This window comes from Mytilus edulis, chromosome 1, assembly GCF_963676685.1.
Source record: "Mytilus edulis chromosome 1, xbMytEdul2.2, whole genome shotgun sequence".
Lineage (NCBI taxonomy): Eukaryota > Metazoa > Mollusca > Bivalvia > Mytilida > Mytilidae > Mytilus > Mytilus edulis.
In genome coordinates, this window is record NC_092344.1 from 64,706,700 (window position 1) to 64,730,511 (window position 23,812).

Below are 23,812 nucleotides of genomic sequence, written 5' to 3' on the forward strand. Positions count from 1 at the left end.
CTTTTCTTTGGCCTCTGATGTAAAATATGTAGCAACCGCTGGGTTAAAACCCATCAGTTGGAATAGGACAGTTAATTTAACAGAATGTTGACCTGTTAGAGGTTTTGTCTTGTCTGTTAAGGGGAAGTCACTCCATACTTACTTGAGAACTGGCATTACTGCCAGCTATAGTTTGTATTTCTATATCATCCCTAATCATAGTGGGACACTTTTCCATTTCAGTGTCAAGCTATTAACAATACCATATACATATTTTGAACTTGATCAGAAAAGTTACAAATTGTCAGTTTAATATCATATGATAAAATTCACAAATAGCAGTGTTATATTTTCCTTATTCTACGATTTTTCTATGCATTTTTTAATTGAATTTAATACTGATATTTTTATAGAAATAATTGCTGGCATCTATGCATGAGAATATGAACAATAGACAAATTTACAAGATTAATTACTATGTATTCTGAAAATGCTGCATTCTTGTATTAAAAAGTTCCAAATTTTCTAAATACAGTTTGTTACTATTGCAAACCATACCCCTATGCCATTTTCTCAATATATCAAATTGTCCTCATCAATGGCAATCAATATTTTTAAATGTAAAATTGGAGCTTGGGCATAATTTAAGAGCTCTGATGCGCATGACACATAGAACTCTATTTTTGATAAACTAATAGAATCTTGTGTTGCTTCTTTTACATAGCTCTTCATAAAATTAGTGATTTTAATGTCAAAGGCATAGAAAATACCTTAGCCCAGGAAACATCAGCTATGCTTGTGCCATCTTGTTTGGCGCTAGCTTTTCTGGCATATGCCACATTCTGTAAGCCTAACTCTAGGATGTCTCTAGCCTGTAGGAGCTGGTTACGTGGATTCATGTTGATCATTGACATAGATAACATGGACGTACGACTGACCAATAACTGACTGCCATCTGTAGGCTGGGTGTCAGAAAATGATGATTCTTTTATTCCAGATGGATCACCTGAAAAAAACATACATAAACTTAAGTCTGAAGTAAATAATTGGTTGACTTAATAATTCTTAATATGAAATTCATATTTACAACATAAAAATGCATTTGCTAACCCATTCTTCTATAAGATTGTTCAATCTATATATCTAGATTAAGCAAAACTGTAAAACATGTTGCAGTAAAATAGTTTTTTACTGTAAATTCAGATATTATTATGTGCATTTATCAGTCAAAAATGATGCTTAAAAAGAAACTTTAAATTCACTTAACTAAAACAAACCTTCATCAATATTAGCACTACTCTCTAGTACCAGAGCCAATCTAAGGACCACCTCAGCAGTCAGGGCAGGATCTACACTACTAATACCACACCAACACAAAGCCTTGTGTACAACATCCAGTAGAAACACCCATTTACTTGGGTTTTCCATTTTTGTCAGGTACTTAGGGTTGTCACTAGATCCTGTCTGGTGTTTCTGGAATACATTCTTTGTCTTGTTCCAAAGAATCAGGGCAGCATCCACAATAATGTCTACTTCAATCCCAGACGGCTGAAATGGTCCATTGATCACAGACAGAAGACACTCAGCTGCAAGTATCATCTCGTCATTGACATTCATTGACCTAGAAGATGGTACTTGCTGTGTTGTAATCCCTGTGCCAGTTCCACCAAATGCACTTTCATGATCTTTGAATGAGTGACTGGTATCCTTAGTTTCCCTATCTTTGCTTGTATCTTTATCATCTTCAACAATTGATGTAACAGTTCGCTTGTGTCGTCTGCTTGGATTTAACTTCTCAAATGCCAGGAGCAATTCTAAAGCTTTTTCATCCCAGGAATATTTTTCCTCACCAATTAGCTGTTGGAAATATTATAAGATAAAAACTAGCTTTGAAGAGAAATGTACTAATTTACTTAGCATATTGTGTTTATGTAGGGATTCTTAAAACTTAGCCTTTGGACTCACCATATTCAGTGTGCAATTTTCAGTCAAACTTTTTGAAAATTGCTGAAAGTCATTTATGAGAGATTCTGCCTTAACATTGTTGAATGCTGCACAAAAGAATGTGAGAGCTTTTAAAAAATAACAGACTCTGTTCATTTACTATTCATGTAACTAATGTCACTAACAATACCTATTGTTTACGTTGCCTATTATCTACGTAACATTGCTTTGTGCTCAACAGCTCATAACTTGAATACAATTTGATATGAACACACGCCTTTCATTACTAACCCTTAAGCCAAGTACTAACCACAAGAAACATGATATACATATTATAGGGTAAATGTGTACTAAGTTTCAAGTTGATTGGACTTCAACTTCATCAAAAACTACCTCGACCAAAAACTTTAACCTGAAACAGGACAGACGGACGAACAGAGGAACTGTCAGACAAAAGAATGCACTGACCAGACAACATAATGCCCCTCTACTATCGTGAGTGGGGCATAAAAATCTTCAAAGTATACTAGAATGTTAAACATGAAAATAAAAACAGCAATCTTGACATCTTACCCGTAGATATCCTAAGACACTTTCAATCAAGGCATCAAACACATCCCACTGCTCAAAACAGAAGGCCATCTTGACAAGTTTAATGGCCCCATCAATAGTAGCTCCATCCTCTCCTTTAGTAGCCATTGCTATCAATGATCTGTCAGACACTACTCCGGCTAGGGCAGGGAGGTGATATTGACTCTGTGGTTTAATTGAGGCACCTCTCAATCCTCCTCCTCCAGCTAAGATCTCTTGTCCAGACATAAACAATTCCGCATATACATCAAGGATTTCTACTTCCCTATCAGCAGCTGGTGGGGATGTTAGTAAGATACGACGATTCGTATCATTCAGTGCTTCTAAAATGCACAGAAACTGGGAGGCACTTCCTTCAAACATATCAGCTAGTAATCTCTCAGTTGGTGTTCTTGGCCATGGCATGTTTTTTGCCTCTACCAAGTTAGCTCTGGTCTTTGGTCTCAACCATTCTTTTGGTTTTCTTCTTGTTTCATACACAGACCTTTTGAAAACCATAACTGCCATCTGAAATACAAAATTTAGATTTGCTTTATTTTAATACCGATAAATTTCCTTTACATCAATAAATCGGAGACCCAAAAGTCATGTTTACAATCAAACAAGATAGAAATCAATTGCTTATTTGTTTGCCATTAATCGATTAAGGTTTTCAAAAGAATTTGGTTTTGCTACACATTTTGAGTTCTCGAAATAAAAGTGACTTTCTCTTATTTGCTTTCATGTTTATCTTATTCAATTTTCGTTGTTTTTTGTTGGTTTTCATGGCAGCCAGTTTCTATTGGTGAAGGAAGCTGTAGTGCCCAGAGATAACCATGACCTTCAATAGGAAAACTGACAATCCTAGTAAATTAAGATTGGAGTCCAGTGCACCCACACAAGCAGAGTTCAAACTCACAACCTCAGTGTTGACTGGCTAGTGATTACAGTTACTGTAGTAGAACTACGTAGACCACTTGGCCACTGAGGCCCCTCCCAGCAGTATATTGGACTTAAGGATGTACTTAGGTGAGGTTAGGTGAAAATTAATAAATTAAGAAGTTAAAATTGATACTATAAGCTGGTAGAGCACTCTTTAAGGATAAAAATAAGTTAAAAATATTGATAGGTCATGGACCTCCTTTTCGAGATATTTGAGATTTAAAATATGGCGGGAATAGGCTGACTCAGACAACCTTTTATTTGCATTAATATTATTTGGGTCTCAAAACCAAAGAAAGAAAATCAAGAATCTTCTAAAATTTGGTAAATGACCTTTCGTGAGATAATAAATCCTATCTGAAAAAAATAAATGGGTGTTATGGGGCAAAATATTTTACATTGTATTGTATGGAAAAACACCAAGGAGTTCGAACATTTGAAACAAATTCCAAAACCTCACCTAAGTACATCCTTAAGCTCAGGTCCATATATGATAAATTTACCAATTATCTTAATAACATTTGAACATGTATGCTTTAAAGCAAAATTGAGCAATATCAAAGAAAATTCTGCTTTCCTAACATAAATAATTACTCACCTTCACTGTGGCATGTCTGAAGGATTCTGCTGAATCAGCACTTTCAGATGCACTGCTTAAACTTTCTAATTTGTTTAATTCATTAATTTTGGCTAATCCTCTTCTTGCAAAGGCCTAAAATAAAAGTATATATGTTAACGTTAACATTCTCATTAAATATGCCATTTAAACAAGATCCTCCCAAGAGCCTGAATTGCTCACCCGACAGAAATATGCCATTTAATGCGGGGTTCACACATTGTCGATTATTGCTCCCATTTGAGATCAGACAGCGATACGACACGAAAAGTGAAAAAGTCGGATTAGTATCCTCAATTATCTGGAATGTCCTATTATTGTCTGAACGCAGTCGTTTTAGTTCGTAACAAATTCCTACTGGTCGGGAAGGGTCCGAATAGTTCGGTAAAGCACCCCGACAGTTAGGTGCGTCCCGTAACATTCGGGGAAACTCGGCCGATTTTGTCTAGTCGGATTACAATCGTGCCTATGTCGTGACAGATTCTGCTGTATCCGATCGAATTCCTAACAATGTTCTGTGTATTCTGGACGGTGTCCTGTTGAACGGGAATGATCTGGAGAAGTCCCGACAATAACAGAATACAATACGACTGAGACCAGACAAAGCCGTTTGCAATGCGATAGAGCGGACCGTGATAGGATTACGTTCCAACAGTACCTGATCATCCCGATTAAGCCGACAGTTTTCGAAAGGATAACTTCCGTCAACGTCGGTTCACTGTCTTGTCACTATCTGATCTCTGTCGGATTACATTCGGTAAAATCGGGACGCAGTCGTGACAGACTCGGTCGAATTTTACCTGGCAAAAGATACAAATCAAATTTTTATCCACGATTCACAGGATCTTGATCAGACTTTTAATCAGGAATGGTCCTGTCAAGGACGCCAGAACAAATCGTGAATGTGTGACCCCAGCTTAACATTAAAACTTCTATTTGGGAACAGGGTAAAATGTTCAGTTGGAAATCATGCTAAAGTATATATATCAAGTTTTTCAGAGATTGTAAGTTGGAAATGTCTATTCAAACTTGGTACAAAGTATTTACTTATCAATTAAAATTGAATGATAAAAAGAAAATATCCAACCTACCAACTATGCATAAAGATAAAAAGTTAAAATTTTCCACTAAAGCCTATGCAAAAAGTTTTATTTTAAACAGGATTTGTTCAAGTTATAAGTTATATACCTCAGCATGATGTGATGCTTTACAATCAAAATAAGACTGGCAAACAGCTGTATAAAGTGTAGATCTCCATGGTAAATATTTGACTGACAGCAGTGGGACAGATGTCTCCATACACATACATGCCCATAACAGGAATTCTAAAACCTGAAATATGTAAAACGACACCACTGTAAAAAGCATCGATGAACATTTGAGAAATGATGATTTAAATTTAATAAAAAGAACATTTTTTTCAAATAATGTATTAATTTCTATGAATCATCTTCATACATGGATTGATGGATTTAGATTTATTTAGAGAACATGAGATTTACTGTGTATACTATTTTAAGACTAATAATACAGGACATGATTATCACTGTTCTAAATAAATTCTATACTGAGCCAAAAAAGTTTACCAACATAAATATAAAATTTAATTTTATTAAAAAATCATAACATATAATTTTGATAATAAAAAAATGGAATTATGACATGTCAGAAGCAACATGAATGTTTAACACTCATATTCATTAGGATATTTTTTTGAATGGAGCGCAGGAGGGTCAAAAAGCTGAAATGAGTATAGTGTTATTCAAAATCAATTTCTCGGCCATGCTTTAAGGGCATCAATTAAGGATTGGCAGGCACACCAGCAGCTGCCCTTAGTCAATGCACTACTCTTGTGGCCACAAAAAACTTGTCCCGTGTTGACGTAAAGCGAAGGTAGCGCTCCTCTCTTGACGATGGTTGTTTTTGTTCTACGACATATCGACCTATCCTGTGCTGTTGCAATTTGTTGATATCTGTTTTTTAGTCCCTAAACTGTTGACTTATGCACATTAAATCGAGCCAAGACGTCAGCAACACTCATGCCGGCATCTACCATTCCAAGAGCCATCTGACAGTCATTTTTGGAGAGGCCTGATTGACGCCTCATGCAATTTTTTCAAACGTTTATGTGTTTTTCAGAAACAACCAAAAAAAAATTCAAAAAAAAAGTGTTGCTAAACTTTTTTGGCTCAGTATATATTTGTATGTAAAGTTACTTGTTGATACTGTTATTACATTGTAATTATGCTATGCTATTGAAGGCTATAGTAAATATGCTTCTGGTAAAGATGTGTTTTCATGTTTTTCATTTAGGCCCTTTTGTAATTTGAGCTCTCAGGTCTTTTATATTTTTGGCTTTTCCAAGCAAGTGTTTCTGATCCCATCACAAATTCATTTTACAGAATTATGTATTATAAATAATTGGCAAAACTCTTTTTCCCCTTTTGACATCTGATATTGCGGCGATACCTGATAACATATATCAATAGTATTATACTTACCCTAGCTGAATGACCAAGGGACATCAGATGTCTAGATATACTGTAGATATGAATGGTTCCTAAAATTGAAAAAAAAAATACAAAGTGTCAGAACAAGAAGACAAATAACTCATCAGTTAATTTTCATAAATGTATAACAATAATATCATTCAAGAATACACACCAGAAGTGAATATGTAGCTAAGAATTTCTAATGAATCACAATATTTCAGGCAATCCTGATTTTTTTTCCAGAAAAATGTATACTTTTTTTTTTAAAGGATACAATAAACATTAATCTTGTTTCATTACCAAGTTAATCTTGCGGCTGCTAATGTGGAAATTTTTCTTTCAGGTAAAAAACTTAAATAACTTGATCCATTATTTCACATTATTTCTCATGATAATGAATAATTCAAACTATATTTTTAATAGAAACTGAATATTTACAATTTATATTAGTTAGTATTCAATTGAAGAACATAGAGAACCAGTATCTATCAGAAATTTTAAATATTTAAATCAAAGGTCTAAATGCAAATAGAGGGAGAAAGGATAAACATTTTGTATCTGGAAATAAATTTGATGCTGCTAATTTTTTTGTGAAATCTTTAAGAAGCCCAGCACTGTCCCTGAGTGATAAGGAGTACAATATTCAAATGAAATAGCTTTATGTTGTCATTAAAGATGTTTGCTTGTCATGTTTTGGAATTTTTGTCAGATTTTCGGAATCCTCTGGTTTTATCCATTTGAATGCCTTAAAAAATTTGCCCACTGACCCCCATTTTTCTTTTTATAAATCTTTTACATGTATACATATAAGCCATCTGTAAAAGTCTTATAAAATCCTTGTTATTTTTTAATACTTTTTAAGCACTTAAACTTGTCAATGATAAAGCTATGAAAAATCAAGAGAGAACATTTTCGCGCCAAAATTTTAATGGATAATCATGATATCTTGAAAACAAGCACATTGACATATATATTTTTTAACTCTTTCAGTTCCTTTAATAATCCCCTATCAATTAACACTTGTGTTATGAAAAGCTTGTTATTTTAAAACTGAGTAGCAAACTTCCTTAAAAAATTACTTACCATTGTAAACTAGCCAACATAATGACTCCTTTGGTAGTACAACCTGCATTACAAGTCTAAGAAAGGACAGTATATGTACACATTTGTCTGTTGACTGTGTATTTTGAAGTTTTGGATCAACCATACGAACTGTTTGGTACATGCTTATACTTTTCCCCATTAAGGCACGAAACTGAAAAAAAAGTATCAAAATAAATAATTAAGTTCTCTTTAATTATACAAATGCAAATTATCAGTTTACTATAAATCAACCTTTCTATGTTAAAAATCAATTTTAAATGTATGCCTTTATGCAAGCTTCTCGTTTCTTCATTTTATATAGATAAGACCGTTGGTTTTCACGTTTGAATGGTTTTACACTAGTAATTTTGGGGCCCTTTATAGCTTGTTGTTCGGTGTGAGCCAAGGCTCCGTGTTGAAGGCCGTACATTGACCTATCAGGGGCGTAGCTAGAAAGAAACAATGTGCAAGCAAATACCGCCGAGTGGAGCGAGGCGAAAAATTTTTGGGACCCTTTTATATATACAGAAAAATGTTTTCTTTTCCGGTTTTAGAGGAGCTATATGTAGATAGGACTTATAAAAAATGTATGAATGTAAAAATATTAATAAATCTTCTGAATAGAGTAATACATAAACAACACACATTTGTGATACAGAATTTCCTCAAAATTGTCCAAAATCTGCTCTTCGGATCTAGGCAGAAACAAACTTCTCTACTACTTTAATTGTCACTTGAATAGTCACACTGAAATGCCGATGAATATGCAGTAATGCTAGTAACTGTCGTCGTTCATTGTTGATCGTACATTTGTTTTCAATATACGTAAAAAATAATGAGACTTTCCAATACTGTTTTGGCGTGTTTGCAGGGTGATTGGCTCTGGTAGTCTGTCAACCACATCGCCTCGGCATATTTTCAACGATATCGAAGGGTTCTGATAATTCTAATGCCGATTGGTACATCTCATTCCAAACTGATGAACCGTACACTGTAAAATGTGCTCCATAAACTACATGTCTTAGACTGAGTATTACAAATTCAAATCTTGTAAAAGATACAAGTTACTGTCTGATTTTGTCATAATCTCCAATAACACTTTTATTTTGAAACCAAATGCCGTTATTTAATGATATTTCATCAATTAAAAGAGTGACAACATAGGTGTTTCCTTTAACATTCAATCTATAAATTTTTATTTTGCCATATTTTTTTTTTGCCGGTATGCCGAATCGATGTGCACGCAACTGCGTGTTAGCGTATAGGGAGCTACGCGCCTGCCTATAATGGTTCACTTTTTTAAAATTATCATTTGGATGGAGAGTTGTCTCATTGGCGCTCATACCACATCTTCCTATATCTATCTACTTTAGACTAATAAATGTTAACAAAAATTGTCAGTACTTTACTCTTTGATCGGAACATATACTACATATAAATCATTTTCAGTCCTAACTCCTTTTACAGTTATGAAATAAACATGTCTGTTCTAATAACAGTATTTAAAACTTTTCAATTCAAAAAGAGGTTAGTTTCATTTATATTTACCTGCACACAAAATTTTGCATTTTCTTTTTTACTTGTAAATATTCAAAATTTCTTACAAAAAAATGTTCAGCTTAAAATCAATGCTGTGTAAAACAGATATCCAATCTTTAAGACAAATGGAATAAAATCCTAAGATTTTGCTGTAACCATTGGTTGGATATTCAAGAAAACACTGACTTTTTTTGGTACTAAATCTTCATGCAGATTATTTGTTAATATATAAGTAAACCTATTAGAAAATATCAGGCCTACATTTTTTTTCATGTCTCTATGTCTTTTTATTTTACAGGCTTATTTGTCTTGGAGTATGGAATGACAGTCAGCTAAAGAGTACATGCATGAGTTAAGGTTTTTATTCTTCACTTGTTACTGTATAATTATGTAGTAAGTTGAATGATAATACAATTTGAACACACAAATAAACATGCAATTGAGATCTACTTACAATTACAGCAACACCATTTAAACATGCATATGTTATTTTATTAATCCATTTCATGTTATTTTTATCTTACTTTTTGAAATTAAGTTATACATTCAAAATATAAATGCAATCTGTGGCAACCAATTTTTTTTAAATATTTTTAACAAACATTTATTATGCACAACAAACATTTATCATGCAGATTAAAAGATCTTGGTGAAAATGAGTTGTCTCCCATTTTGTCTAGATTGAAGAAAAAAAAACATTATAATTTAATAATTGACAAGTATATATTTGTTAAACAAGTGCATACAAATTGAATATAAAATTTACTTTAAACTTAATTTGTGTAAGTATGGTGTAATTATATATATCATGGATTTAAAGATGACAATTATGAGGGAGCAGGGTTGGGGTCGGAGGGGTCCTGATCCCGTAATCACTGGCTTAAAAACATGAAATTCAGAGGTCGAGAACAAAACAAAAAAAAATCCCGACATCCTGAACACAAAAAAAAATAATCCAGGATCACGAAAAGGTCAATCACGAAATCATGAGCTTAAAAACACCTGATTCTGACGTCCCGAAAAAAGGTCCTGCCCTCCCTCAATTATCAAAATTGAAACATGTATAAGAGGAGACAACTCTGTTTAACACCTGTTTTAAGATATGTTTACTTTGAATTGTTTAATATACAGTATTTAATCTTTACGTTAAAATTATGCAAACATTTACCTGCTTAACAAAAAAATCCTTTTTCTGTAGAAAAGTTAACATTAATACTACTACACATTCAGATAAAATAGTGAAAATATTTTCTTCATAATTTTTTTATTTTAGTTGTAGAAAATTAATTAAGTGATGTTTGTGTTAAGAAATCTTTAGTTTACTATGTTGTGTTTTGTTGACTAATCTTAAGTCATGTTGTTTTCTATCTTTCTAAGACTATCTTTGTTTACTACCCTTTTTAAATATATGGTTGGAACTCTTCACAATGATTGTATTTTATTTTAATTTGGATCAACACACAACTGATGAGTTTTTACTTAAAGTTCCAACTCCTGAAACAATAGTTGAAAATAATAGTTCTTTTTCCTTTTTCAGTCTATTCATTATCAAACTACCATGCAATATGGCCAAATTCTTTAACTATCAATACAGTTTATTCTATCAAGGGTATAAATCAAACAAATATCTTGAGTGTTCTCCCAGAAAACATTTGAAGCCCTGAAATTGAAAAAATAACAAACCACAAATATTTTAATTATTTTTCATGTTTACTGAATATGAATGTACTTGCTTTTTTGGGTTCATTAAGAATTTTTAATTTCTTTTAACTTTAAAAATATGCTTTCTGTTTCAGACTTACTGTCAATCCAGCATTTTCACTATCAAAACCTTCTGGGAAGAATGTCATTCTAAAGATATCAACATCAGTAATCTCTTCCACATTGATGTTACCAAAATGTAACAAATATCTGTCATAGCACTGCCATAATGCTAAACTGTATTCCTAAAAATATAAAATTCATAAACATGAATAATTGTTATATGAAGGATTCTTATTAAGGATGTTCGCTTGTCATGTTTTTAAACTTTTGTCAGATTTTAAGACTCCTCTTGTTTTATCCTATTGAATGCCCTTAAAAAATTTGCCCACTAACCATGCTAACCCCCATTTTTCTTTTAATTAATCTTTTACATGTATAATTATGATCCATCTGTAAAAGTCTTATACAATCTTTGTTATTTTTTAATAGTTTTTGAGAACTTTAACTTGTCAATGATAAAGCTATCAAAAATCAAGAGAGAACATTTTCCTGCAAAATTTCAAGTTGTCTCGAAAACAAGCACACTGACCTATATGTTTTTTTTTCGCTTTTTTTGTTCTTTTATAAAATGTCCTTTCAATATATAATAGTGTAATGAAAAGCTTGTTATTTTGAAACTGAGTAGAGAACTTCCTTATAAAGAGTCCAGGAGTTCTGTACTATGGGTGGTAAAACTTGTACTCAAAAACAAAATGTGTGCTTAAAACACCAAATACAATTACGTCATTTAGATTGGTTGATATTTTAGGTTGTTTATAGATTATATGGATTGAATTAATAAAAATAAGACACTGTTCTTCCAGTTCTAAACTGATGAGGGGAAATCAGTAATCAATATAATTATTTTTAGAAAATATTAAGAACTCTAATTACCCGAACAGTCATCAGAAAATCACCCATTTGCAGCAATTTTTCTTGGTAGTAAATCTCTGGTAGCTTTGGCTCATATTTGTTCCACAATTCAAAGAGGGTGTCTGACCTAAAACAAAAGAATCAATTTAGAAAACTTTCAAATATATTTAAAAAAAGCTGTTTCAATTTAGCTACAGTGACAGTTAACATTCATTTAATATAAGTTTTGTCATAATGTAAATACAGTGAAATAGACCATTCCCAACATAAAACTTAAATTGTTAACTGTTAAATGGTAGAATTTATTCAGATTTTATTTACAAATTAAAAAACTTTTGTCTGAAGCATAAATAAACGTAGGTTAAAAAACTGTCAAAATAGGTGCAATTTGGGTACCCTCACGTCAGATACTTAAGTGGTTGAGCTAAGGAAGTACTTCTTTGAGGGGGCAGGACCTTTTTTCGGGACATCGGGATTGAGTGTTTTTAAGTTCGGGATTTATCCTTTTGAGATCCGGGAATTCTTTTTGTGAATTTCAGGATGTCAGGATTTAAATTCCTTTGAATTCAGGAACTCGATCAGGATTTCATTTTTAAGCCCGGGATTTCAGGATCAGGGACCCCTAGGACTCGATCTGATCCCTCCCCTTTCTTTAGCTCAGTCAGTATACATGCTGCCTTGTAACAAAGTGGTATTGGTGGAGATGTGCATTTTTGTTATGAAAATCATGCTCTCCGGTTACAAATGCAAGGGGAGGCACCTGCTAGTGCTAGTTCAGTAGTTGCATGCATATCTATCACGTCTATGGATCATTGGATGGCAATTAACATTATAAAATTATTAAATTTATTGTGAATCTAATACTAACGCCCTAGAAGAAGGTTCGTCTGCAGGCTTTTTGTAGCCAGGGCTATTTCGTTTACGCATATAACCCATAAACTTTTTTATTTCTTGGTCCAGCGACTGGAAAACTGGATTTGTTTTGTCCTTGCTGTAGAAAGAACTTGGTTGACCCCTGTTAATAGAGGCAACCGCAGCACTCTTCAACAATGCGGCCATTTCACAGTATTAATTTTTATTATTCTGTTCTAAGTAAGAATTGTCATTTGATGTTTATGTTTTTAAAAGTTTACGCCGCCATTTTCCACGCCATGCAGTCGCTATGGAATTAAGGGGAAGTAAGTCTAGTCACAAAACTTTAATTTTCCCGCCATTTAAATTATTAATTAAAAATATCTTGCCGATCATTAGTGAACAAAACAGTGTCAAATTATTCTCGTAATTACGGTGTTCCTATAATATGAAACGTTTGAGAAAAATATTAGTAAATTTTTAAACAGAGCAGTTAAAACTTAAGTTTTTAATATCGTTTATATAACAGTTGTTAATATCAGTTCACAATGTGAATTAAAGAACTTAATAATTTAGGTAAATTTTTGTTTAATATTGAAAAAATTCGTAATATGTAGTTGTATTAATTATTTATCATATAAATTTAATTTCATTCTCCGCCATACATGTATTGTGTATAATTATTGTATTTATATTTCACTGATACAAAATATTGTAAAATTGTATATTCTATAAGCTGTATTGCTTCTGAATAAAGTATTATTATTAAAAAAAATGAAGACTCTTTAATCAGTCCAAATTGATAAGTATATAACACATTTTTATATATTTCTCTATCTTTATGCCTGGTATTTTTTCTATATTCTTGATCATTCTTAAGTTTATATTTAATTTAAAAAAAAAAAACATCTCTTTAGCCATTCATTCTTTGATTTTCCAGTTCAGTTCGATCACTACTTTTATCTTCTATTGCCCTTTATGACCTATTCTATAAACCACATATAGACATGAAAATAACCGATTTGTTAACTACATTGATGTTACAGGCTCAATCGAAATAACTTCGTTGTATTTATAATTTATATTATGCCAGTCTGGAGTCAATTTTGCAAAAATACTTAATTACGACCTAGATTTATCGTAAGCATACTGAATCATCATTCATAACTCAGAGGCGGATTTAGAGGAGGCAGTCAGTGGACCCCCACTTATGAAACAGTCTGGATCCGCCACTGTAACTTATGATCATGGCAATCTTAATCGTAAGTTTGTTTATGCCGGAAATTCCTGAATTCATCTGTGAACAACAGTTGTAAAACATTATAGATATCATGGATATAACTAAAACTTTAAATCGTTTTACCAGGTAAAGAATGTTGTTGGATTATTATGCCAAATAGGCCGTTGCCAAAAGTCTACAAGGGTTGAGATCTCATAAACATGTTAAACCCCGCCGCATTTTTGCGCCTGTCCCAAGTGAGGAGCCTCTGGCCTTTGTTAGTCTTGTACGCCTCCGGGTGCGAGAATTTCTCGCTGCATTGAAGACCTGTTGGTGACCTTCTGCTGTTGTCTGTTCCATGTTCGGGTTGTTGTCTCTTTGACACATTCCCCACTTCCATTCTCAATTTTATTAATTCATACATCTGTTAAACACATATTGGTAACACATTATACATGTACTACTATTACATGTATTATGGGGCAAACAAATGAGAGAGTTTGTCCGAATATTTCATCGGTTTTCTATGTTTATATTATCACTCCATCGTATTTTCTCTGAAACTGCGACCGTATACCCCATTTGAACAAACATGCACTTTTATTAAAGTCGACGTTCTGTTTGAGTTGTCACTATTTATAATCATAGTTGAGCTTTTGCTTGTCGCCAATCAATGACACCGCCCTCACCCCCCCTTTTTCCCCCATCCCATAAACCCCAATCTTCTTGAATTTTTCTGGCTACGCTCCTCCCATTTAAATCGACCATTATATCCGTCCAATACTCAGTATACTGCTATTTTTTTTTATAAAGTCCAAAAGCAATGTTTATAGTGGGTACTCGTAATCCTACATCCTGTCGATGCTGGTTTGCTTATATTTTCACAATACACAGTGACTTTCGTTTCTCAGACTGTTTGTGAAGTCTTTACATTCATTCCGTTGAATGTGTACTGATTGATACTTCAAGTTTTTCTGGGAAAACTGATTATTTATTTATTAGCTGAAATTGGCTTTGCGTTAGCTGCATGTAGCCGCAAGTACTCTTTTATTGGTACTTTCAACTTCGTGTCTTTTTTTTTAATTGTTAGTAGGTTTGTTTGTGTTTCGTACCGATCTTTTGCGTTCAGTCATTTGCAACTGTTTTCACAGTTTGTTTGATGGTTGAGCTCACACAGAAACGTTTATCCCTGCCGAATTCTGCATGTATCAGTCATAAGTGAGGGTTTGGATGGGGGGGGGTCTGTTATTCTGTAAACATTTAATTTTCACCCCTTTTTTCTCTAATCTTTAAAAAAATGACCCCTTTTTCTCTAATCTTCAAAAAATTAACCCCTTTTTTCTCTAATCTTCATTTTTTTGCCCGTTATTCTTTAATCATTTAACCCCACCCATAAGTCAGGAGCCTGTAATTCAACGGTTGTCGTTGGTTAATTTGTTTTGCATCACATATTTATTTTTCGTAAATTGACAATTTGTAACGCATAAACTAGGCTGTTATTTTTCTCGACTGAATTGTTTTATATTTTATGTCGGTGCTTTTTACAGCTATGTTTGAGTAATTTATAAAATCTATTCTTTCAATTTATTTCCAACGTGTAAAGACATGAAAAACTAGTCGCAACGTCACAATATGACGAGAACGTTGCCACGAGACTACTAAGCGATCTATATGTTAACTTCGTGTATCCAAAGTAAGTATTTATAATAAAGCATGTTGCTATAATTCTTTACTTAGAAAATAATATAACTTGGTATACTGTACACTATGAAGAACAGAGACGTGCAAAAATTATTTGGTCACATTGGTATATACTAGTAATCAAAATAGAAAACTAAAAGCACACATCAAGTGTGTGTAGATGGACCATGTATTTTCAAAAATTTAAGTTTTCTATGCATTATTATTGCTTCACTCTCATGTTAAAACCAGATTTTGACTGTGAAATGGAATTATAAGGAGTCTGAATGATATAATACGTAAAAAAAAAATTTCAGCATTTTACTCGTATCCTGTATATTTTGTCATTTTATATATACTTCGCGTGTAAACGAAAATATGAGGCGTATACGCCAAAGATACAACAATCTAAAGTATTCAACAACCAAAATTATGAAAAATAAATCTACTATTAGACGAATAGAAGTCCGTCCACATACGGTCTTCTACAATTGGCAAGCTTAAGTGAATTGTTACAATGTAAATATTTTAAAAAAAAATGGAAACACCACAATGTAAACTTAATGCGTCCGATGCGCTTTTATGGATTTACCTTTACCACAAACGCTCAAAGCTGAATATTTGAAAGCCAAGAATGTATAAAACCGAAACAGTTGAAAAGCTGTATAATCAAAAATGATCTAGAATATTTGCCAAATCCTTATAAGCTCTACCAACGAAAATTGTACTGTGTGTAAATAATTTAAAATGGTTGCTATTATTCCTCATTTTTTCTTTCTAAAGCGCAATCAATAATACAGATGAGTGTTGAAAGCAAACATCACAACAGAAACAACAATGGGCTGATGATAAACAGCTAAGCTCTCCGAATGGCTGGAGGTAAGGAGACAGGATTTAAAAATTTCAATATTGTAAAACCAAATTCACCAGCTACACAAAACAGTCTGCATGCTGAAATTGAACAACCCACAGCAGGAAGTTCAAATGTTCAGCAGAGTCCCACAGGCAGGAGTCCGGAACACATGATAGATCATTGGAAAAGTTTTCTAGCAGTTTCCTCAAAAGAACCCTCCAAGAATTCGAAGCTACAGCAAAACGTCTCTTCTAAAACACAGACATCACAACTATCAGATATACCAAACTCGCAATACAATAAAGGCGAACAATATAGTTATGGCAACGTAGGCACTATCATATCACTACCAAACAATACAGCCCAATTTCAAAATTCAAAAACAAGTCCAGTTAATATCGTCACATCTCGCGGAAACCAGATTTTAACCGTGGATCCAAACCAATATGTTAACCCTGAATGTCAAGTTTTTACTGCTGGAAATTTTCAAGATCAGAATACAAGTCTCCAAAAACAGCCAATAACTTTTTTCAACAGTTCGCCACAACCAGAGAGCAATGTTTCTTCCCCTGAACACAGAGTAGTAATTGCTGAAAACATAGAACAACCCTTGGTTCCGACAAAGTCAGTATCTCCGACAAAGACACCGAAAAGTAATGTTAAATGGAATATAGAAAAATTAGTACAAAACGATGATGATATGTCACTTGAAAAGAACAAAATACTAATGAATCTTCATAATGATGAAAGAAAACCACCACAAGGTATACTGAAGTCAACTCCGCCAATAAAGGAACAACACAATCGTCCCTATTTATATGGAAGCCAAAAAGGTCAGCAAACTTCAGAATCAGAAAAACGGGTGAATCTAATGTTCAAACAACCTGCACAACAACGTGATTTAAACAAATCTGTACAGGAACAACGGAATCTGCAAAACATCCACCAAAGTCCATCATCCTCGCTAGCAACTCCACAAAAAGTCCATCAAATGCAACCGCAATCACAATACCTGTATTCTGCACATCAACCTAGTCAGACTCACGGTCAACAGCCTGCTTACCATGAAAACAATTATCCGAATCTACAAGTTAACCAACAACAATATACACCAAACAATGCTTACCAACAACCAAAATATCCACAGAATATACAGAATCAACAGCTACAGAACCCACCAAGCATTGCCAACCAACAGCGTCAATGTCCACCGAACAGTACTAATCAACCGATACAATATCAATCTAACCTGACTAATCACCAACTACAACATCCTACGGACTCGGCTTATCAACAGCTTCAGTTTTCACCAAACACGGCTTATCAACAACAACAGTATTCAACGAACATGACTAATCACCAAATTTTGTATTCACCAAACACGTCTGATCAAGAATTACAATATACGCCACCGAATACGGCTAATCAGCAATCTCAGTTTTCATTTAACCCTGCTAATCAACAACTACCATATTCATCGAACATGGCTAGACAACAGCTGCAGTTTTCACCAAACACAGGGAATAAACACCTTCAATATTCACCGAACATGGATAATCAACAGTCACATGTACATGTATATTCACAAAAGATGACTAATCATCAACTACAAGATACGCCATCGAAAACAGCTGATCAACATCTTCAACATTCACCAATCAAGGCTGATCAACAAACACCGTATTCTACAAACACAGTTAATCAAAAGTTACAATATACGCAACATAATACGACGAAACAGCCATCGCCTCAATCACCAGACACGGCTGATCAACAACAACTATATTCATCGAATATGACTTGTCAACAACCACCGTATTCACATGAAAAAGTCAACCAACCGCATCAATATTCTCAAAACATAAGCAGACAACCGTTTGGATCTCGCGAACAATATCAACCAAACAAAGGCAATGAGGAACATGTTCAAGTCTCGCAGCTCAAACACGAAAGTTTCAACAAGAGTATTGCTGATCAACAGGATTTTCAACAGTTAGGACAGAAACATGAAAGTTTTTATACTGACCAACCGCTCACACAAGATCATCATCCCCAGCAGGTTGCAAAGGTTGAGAGGGGACAACAAGAACAAAATCGTATTGAAAATCATTATCCTAATTTAGGTAACCAATCGACTGCTCAGCATATACAAAATCAACATACTGAAGTTCAAACAAGTTCACTAGCAAGTCAGAGACTTCACCATACACCAACACAAAATGGAAGTTTATATGCTCATGCAGCGCTTTCACCGTTTACAAAACAGACAAGGAGTACAGACGAGATTGTTATAGCTGAAAATCAACATGCCGCACAAATATCGACGATACCAAATGCAAAAGAGACAGACGATAATAAGAAAGAAAAAATACAATCACAGAAGAGAAAGGCTCTACCACCATGTAAAATGAAAGACAGTAAACAAAATATAGAACTTGATTTTATTGCTTCGCCACCTGTACTATTTACTCCTGAATATCTAATGTTAAAAATACCAAAACAAGAGACATCAAATTCAAAAGCAGTGAGTAATGAGAAAAATAAAAAGCGATGCCAATCTCCAGTTGATGGTTCTGAAAGTTTAGAGTCAGGGCCTGTAAAGAAGTTGAAGTTAGAGGAGGCTAGAATTTGTACTGCAAGTATAGACCAGTATCCCGAAAGCGGTAAGTAAAACTATTGGTTCGGGAATATGCATATTATACATGTATTGTAGCGTTTCACACACTTAACTGTCTTTCGATTCTTTTACTCTTTTTTTAACGTAATGGAATTACATGAATTGCATTTTGTTTTCATGTGCACCGAAAGCAGATCACTGCATCAGGCAGTTACGGCGTTCCACACGCATAACATACTAATATGAACCTGAACATTTATATATACATCAAGCTACTATCGGGAACATGAAATAACAATTGCATATATTATATTTTGTATAAAAACATAAAAAAAAAAATTTTTTTATTAGACCAGTGTGAGAGTAATTATTAAATGTGTTTCGAATAAAACTTCATGGCCTTGTTTGCTAATATTGTGAACTATTTAATGAAAATAAAAAATAAACTAACTTAAATATAGATATAAAATAACAATTCAGGTTTGTTTATTTGTTTAAATTTTATTTATAGAGGAATCCCGAAGAAGTGTCCAAATTTACAAAAGAGGATTTAAAAAATATTTACTATCAAGGTATGAAGAGGATAAGAGAATGTTAGCACATTCTATAACTAAAATCCAGTGTGAGAAGCCCGGTCCTCCACCAAATAACGATTCTGTTTTGCATGCAACGTCAAATATACCATTGAAAAGGACATACGCATCATGTGACCTTGCACCTAAAGACCCGGCACCAGACGGCGTTGGCAATAAAACAAATGAACATATCGCATTGTCTGTAGGAAACAAAGAAAATACTAAAATATCAAGAAACGACATTAATGTAGTGTTAGACAAAGAAACGAACACAGAATCACCAAAGCAATGTAACGAGCAGTCCTCCGTTCAAGAACCGATTTTGTCAGACCTAGATAACACTTCAACTTCTTTTCCTACAGAAAATGGAAGTGAAATATCCTTGAACCAAATCAGGTTAGATCTGACAATGTCATCTGACAGTTCAGTGGCTTCAGATACTGAAAAAAGTTTAAAAAATGATGTTTCACAATGTAGTGGTGATCAATGTAGTGAAATCGCCGATTGCACAGATTCCACACATCTACTAGGACATGATGATTCTACAAATGCACGTGATAAAAATAACCACACATCGATAAAACCGGTTACTGTCCTATCGACATTCTTCAGCCAATCAACTAATCAAATGATTTTGCCATCATTTGACCAAGGCAGAAACATTGGTTTTTTAATAGATTTTAATCCGCGGCGATTTGGTATCATTGAACACGAAGGCCATCTCGAACAAAATTTTAATGCGATTCCTGCTAAACCTACATTCAGCTACAGAATGACACAAAATCAGCGCTGGAACAATCTTTTGGCAGTTCGCAACACAGCCCTACTTTACCAGAAATTTACTCAGACAGTATAATAATTATTATTTTCTCATATAAATGATGTATTTTGAATAAGAATTCACAATAAAAAAAACTAAAATAAAAAAAAACTGTTAGTGACAGTACTAGTACACGTCTAGGTGGCATACTTGTAAAGTCGGAGACGGTTTAGGCGGCTTACATTTCAAAAAACCTTAATGTCCAGGTCTATGATAAAATACCTTAGTGGTCACGATGCAAATATGAAATATTATAAACGAACAATAAAGAGATGTTAGGAATAAATTTGTCAATGAGACGTCATCTAAGCAAGAGAGACCCCTTAAAAGTCAAAATAAAAAAACAAATTTAACAATCACTAACAAAACTACAAAGTAATATCAACTTGCCATATTTCTAGTTTAACCATACTTTATTAAGTTTCCACCATGGTCACTTTGATATCAAAAGGAATATAAAACTGTAAGAAAACGTGGAATAGCGAATTCCGTGCTCAAAACATGTGTTTATCAGGCTAGACAACTTAGAGACACACAAAACCAGGTTAGATAAAACATACTTTATATATAACACTCCCACTAAATATTTAAACGCTTGATTGGTTGATTGTTATTTGCTTAACTTCCAGTGTCAAATATTTCATGCATATTTAAGGAGAAACTTATAAAGAACGGGTGGATTGGTGTTTAACGGTGTTTAACGCCCAGTGGCACATATTTCATGCATATCCAGGACGCCCCTTAAAAGAATTGGTGCCGGATTGATGTTTAACGTCCAATGGTACATAAATCATGCATATTCAGAACGATACTTGAAAGGACGGGTGGATTGTTGTGTAACGTCCAGTGGCACATATTTCATGCACTTTTTCGGTGATTGCACATAGAAATATTTGGTTAATTTGGATTAAATTGATTCAGCTGTTCTTGATAAAAATTCCAACCAATCAAAGGTTAGTGTTATAACATTGTGATGAAATTGAGAAAGGAAATGGGGAATGTGTCAAAGCGACAACAACCCGATCATAGAGCAGACAACAGTCGAAAGCCACCAATGGGTCTTCAATGTAGCGAGAATTCCCGCACCCGTAGGTGTCCTTCAGCTGGCCCCTAAAAATATGTATACTAGTACAGTGATAATGGACGTCATACTAAACTCCGAATTATACACAAGAAACTAAAAGTAAAAATCATACAAGACTAACAAAGGCCAGAGGCTCCTGACTTTGGACAGGCGCAAAATTGTGGCGAAGTTAAACATGTTTATGAGATCTCAACCCTCCCCCTATACCTCTAGCCAATGTAGAAAAGTAAACGCATAACAATACGCACATTAAAATTCAGTTCAAGAGAAGTCCGAGTCCGATGTCAAAAGATGTAAAAAAAAAAAAAAAAAAAAAATGACAATAATACATAAATAACAACAGACTACTACCAGTTAACTGACATGCCAGCTCCAGACCTCAATTAAACTGATTGAAAGATTATGTCTTCATCATACGAATATCAGGCACACTCCCTCCCGTTAGGGGTTAAGTATCGTACTATCATAAAATATGAACATGAACTTGTTCGTTTATAAATCCACCTTTTGCTCACTGAATAAAGAACATGAGCATGTTTACCTTTTAAATCAAAAACTCAAAGTTACTGCTGTCCTTAGCATGTAAAGTTTTAAAACAAGAGTGCACACGATGAAATGTCTCGTCTTCTTTACTAACCATTGATATTATGTTGATGGTCCTAAAAATAATGCTTTACTACAACTATCACATAAACTTAACATGATCCAAGAAAATGAGGTCAAGGTCATATAAACCAAACGAGAATTACTTGTTCTCCTTACAATCATTCAATACACACACTAAATATAGTTGACCTATTGCTTATAGTTTCTAAGAAACAGACTTAACCAAGAAAACTAAACATTGACCAATGAACCATGAAAATGAGGTCAAGGTCAGATGAACTATTCAAAGCAGATATGTACAGCTTACAATCCTTCCATACAACAAATATAGTTGACCAATTGCTTATAGTTTAAGAAAAACAGACCATAACACAAAAACTTAAATGAGCAAACTGTGAAAATGAGGTCAAGGTCAAATAAAACCTACGAGACTGGCATGTACATCATTAAATATTTCCATAAACCAAATATAGTTGACATATTACTTATAGTATCAGAAGAAAAAAAGACCAAAGCTCAGAAACTTAACTTTGACCACTGAACCATGAAAATGAGGTCAAGGTTAGATGACACCTGCTAGTTGGACATGTACTAACAACTTACAATCATTCCATACACCAAATATAGTAGAGTTATTGCATACAGTATAAGAAAAACAGATCAAAGCACAAACTTTACTATAACCACTGATCCATGAAAATGAGGTCAAGTCAGATGACACCTGCCAGTTGGACATGTACACCTTACAATCCTTCCATACTCCAAATATACTAGACCTATTGCTTATTTCTGAAATGCAGACTTGACCACCAAAACTTAACCTTGTTCACTAATCCATGAAATGAGGTCGAGGTCAAGTGAAAACTGTCTGACAGACATGAGGACCTTGCAAGGTACACACATACCAAATGTATTTACCCTATTACTCATAATAAGAGAGAAACTTTTTTTTCAAGTGGTCACTGAACCATGAAAATGAGGCCAAGGACAATGAATATGTGACAGACGGAAAGTTTGTAAAAGAAGGCATATATATATACAAAGTATGAAGCATTCGGGTCTTCAACCTTCTAAAATATAAAGCTTTAAAGAAGTGAGTTAACGCTGTCGCTGGATCACTATCCCTATGTCCAGCTTTCTGCAACAAAAGTCACAGGCTCTACAAAAATGAATTAAGTCAGGTGACTCCTGTAAAGCAGACATATGCACCTTACAATGAGTCTGAAGACTATACATTGCTGACCTATTATGAAAAGCAGCACTGTCTGTCAAGGCTTTAAAAGATTTGATGACAAAGCTGAATTAAATTCAATTATTTTGGGGTATGGGGTTCTGTATGCTTACCAAACCCATGACAGTACTTTCCAGTATGTTTGTTTTGACCAGGACGTTTTGGTAGTGTTACATCTGTTATAGGGTAGTTTTTGTATTTAAAGTTTTTTATGTCATTTTTGGAAAACATTTTATTTTGATTTTATTAAAAGGAAAATTGTAAAAAATTATGTCAGGTTAATTTTGTTCTGTCAGCATGTCACTAATTACTAATGGCAAAAGTATTATAATTAGATTTATCTTTCAATTGGCTTAATTAAATTGACACTTTTATTATATTTTACCTTTGGCAGTTTTGTAGTAAATTGTGATCACTCAAATTACATAAATTTATAGTTAGTAATACTCGTCATAATTTGAACCCTTACTAGATGTGCTATAAATTGTACAGTC

General features: G+C 33.7%; 2 protein-coding genes across 10 annotated transcripts in view; one reads left to right on the plus strand and one right to left on the minus strand.

The window, feature by feature from the left end:
- Window positions 1-12,951, minus strand: part of LOC139486824 (cilia- and flagella-associated protein 54-like) — a 66,306-nt gene extending 53,355 nt beyond the window's left edge. For 7 of the 9 annotated variants that reach the window (XM_071271878.1, XM_071271899.1, XM_071271848.1 and 4 more), the window contains exons 1-11: window positions 12,650-12,945; window positions 11,803-11,908; window positions 10,968-11,111; window positions 7,627-7,798; window positions 6,553-6,611; window positions 5,240-5,383; window positions 4,034-4,147; window positions 2,497-3,021; window positions 1,257-1,836; window positions 750-985; window positions 143-229 (exon numbers count right to left, since the gene is read on the minus strand). In XM_071271878.1, coding sequence (XP_071127979.1) covers window positions 143-229; window positions 750-985; window positions 1,257-1,836; window positions 2,497-3,021; window positions 4,034-4,147; window positions 5,240-5,383; window positions 6,553-6,611; window positions 7,627-7,798; window positions 10,968-11,111; window positions 11,803-11,908; window positions 12,650-12,840 — 2,358 coding nt within the window. In that variant the 5' untranslated portion in view covers window positions 12,841-12,945. Of the gene's footprint in view, window positions 1-142; window positions 230-749; window positions 986-1,256; window positions 1,837-2,496; window positions 3,022-4,033; window positions 4,148-5,239; window positions 5,384-6,552; window positions 6,612-7,626; window positions 7,799-10,967; window positions 11,112-11,802; window positions 11,909-12,649 lie in introns of all 9 variants that reach the window. The other 2 variants (XM_071271867.1, XM_071271857.1) reach the window with 1 other exon arrangement.
- A 2,506-nt stretch (window positions 12,952-15,457) lies between these two features.
- LOC139486845 (myb-like protein AA) lies at window positions 15,458-20,508 on the plus strand. The gene is made up of 3 exons (XM_071271910.1): window positions 15,458-15,545; window positions 16,316-19,048; window positions 19,514-20,508. Exons 2-3 carry the CDS (start codon window positions 16,402-16,404, stop codon window positions 20,431-20,433), a joined length of 3,567 nt encoding a protein of 1,188 aa, XP_071128011.1. The 5' UTR covers window positions 15,458-15,545; window positions 16,316-16,401; the 3' UTR covers window positions 20,434-20,508.
- The last annotated feature ends 3,304 nt before the right edge of the window (window positions 20,509-23,812 follow it).

Excerpts from the sequence above, each read along its gene's own strand:
- LOC139486845 (XM_071271910.1), top strand. The coding sequence starts at position 16,402 with ATGGCTGGAGGTAAGGAGACAGGATTTAAAAATTTCAATATTGTAAAA. Across the intron at positions 19,049-19,513 it reads AGACCAGTATCCCGAAAGCG|AGGAATCCCGAAGAAGTGTC; the intron begins GTAAGTAAAACT and ends TTTTATTTATAG.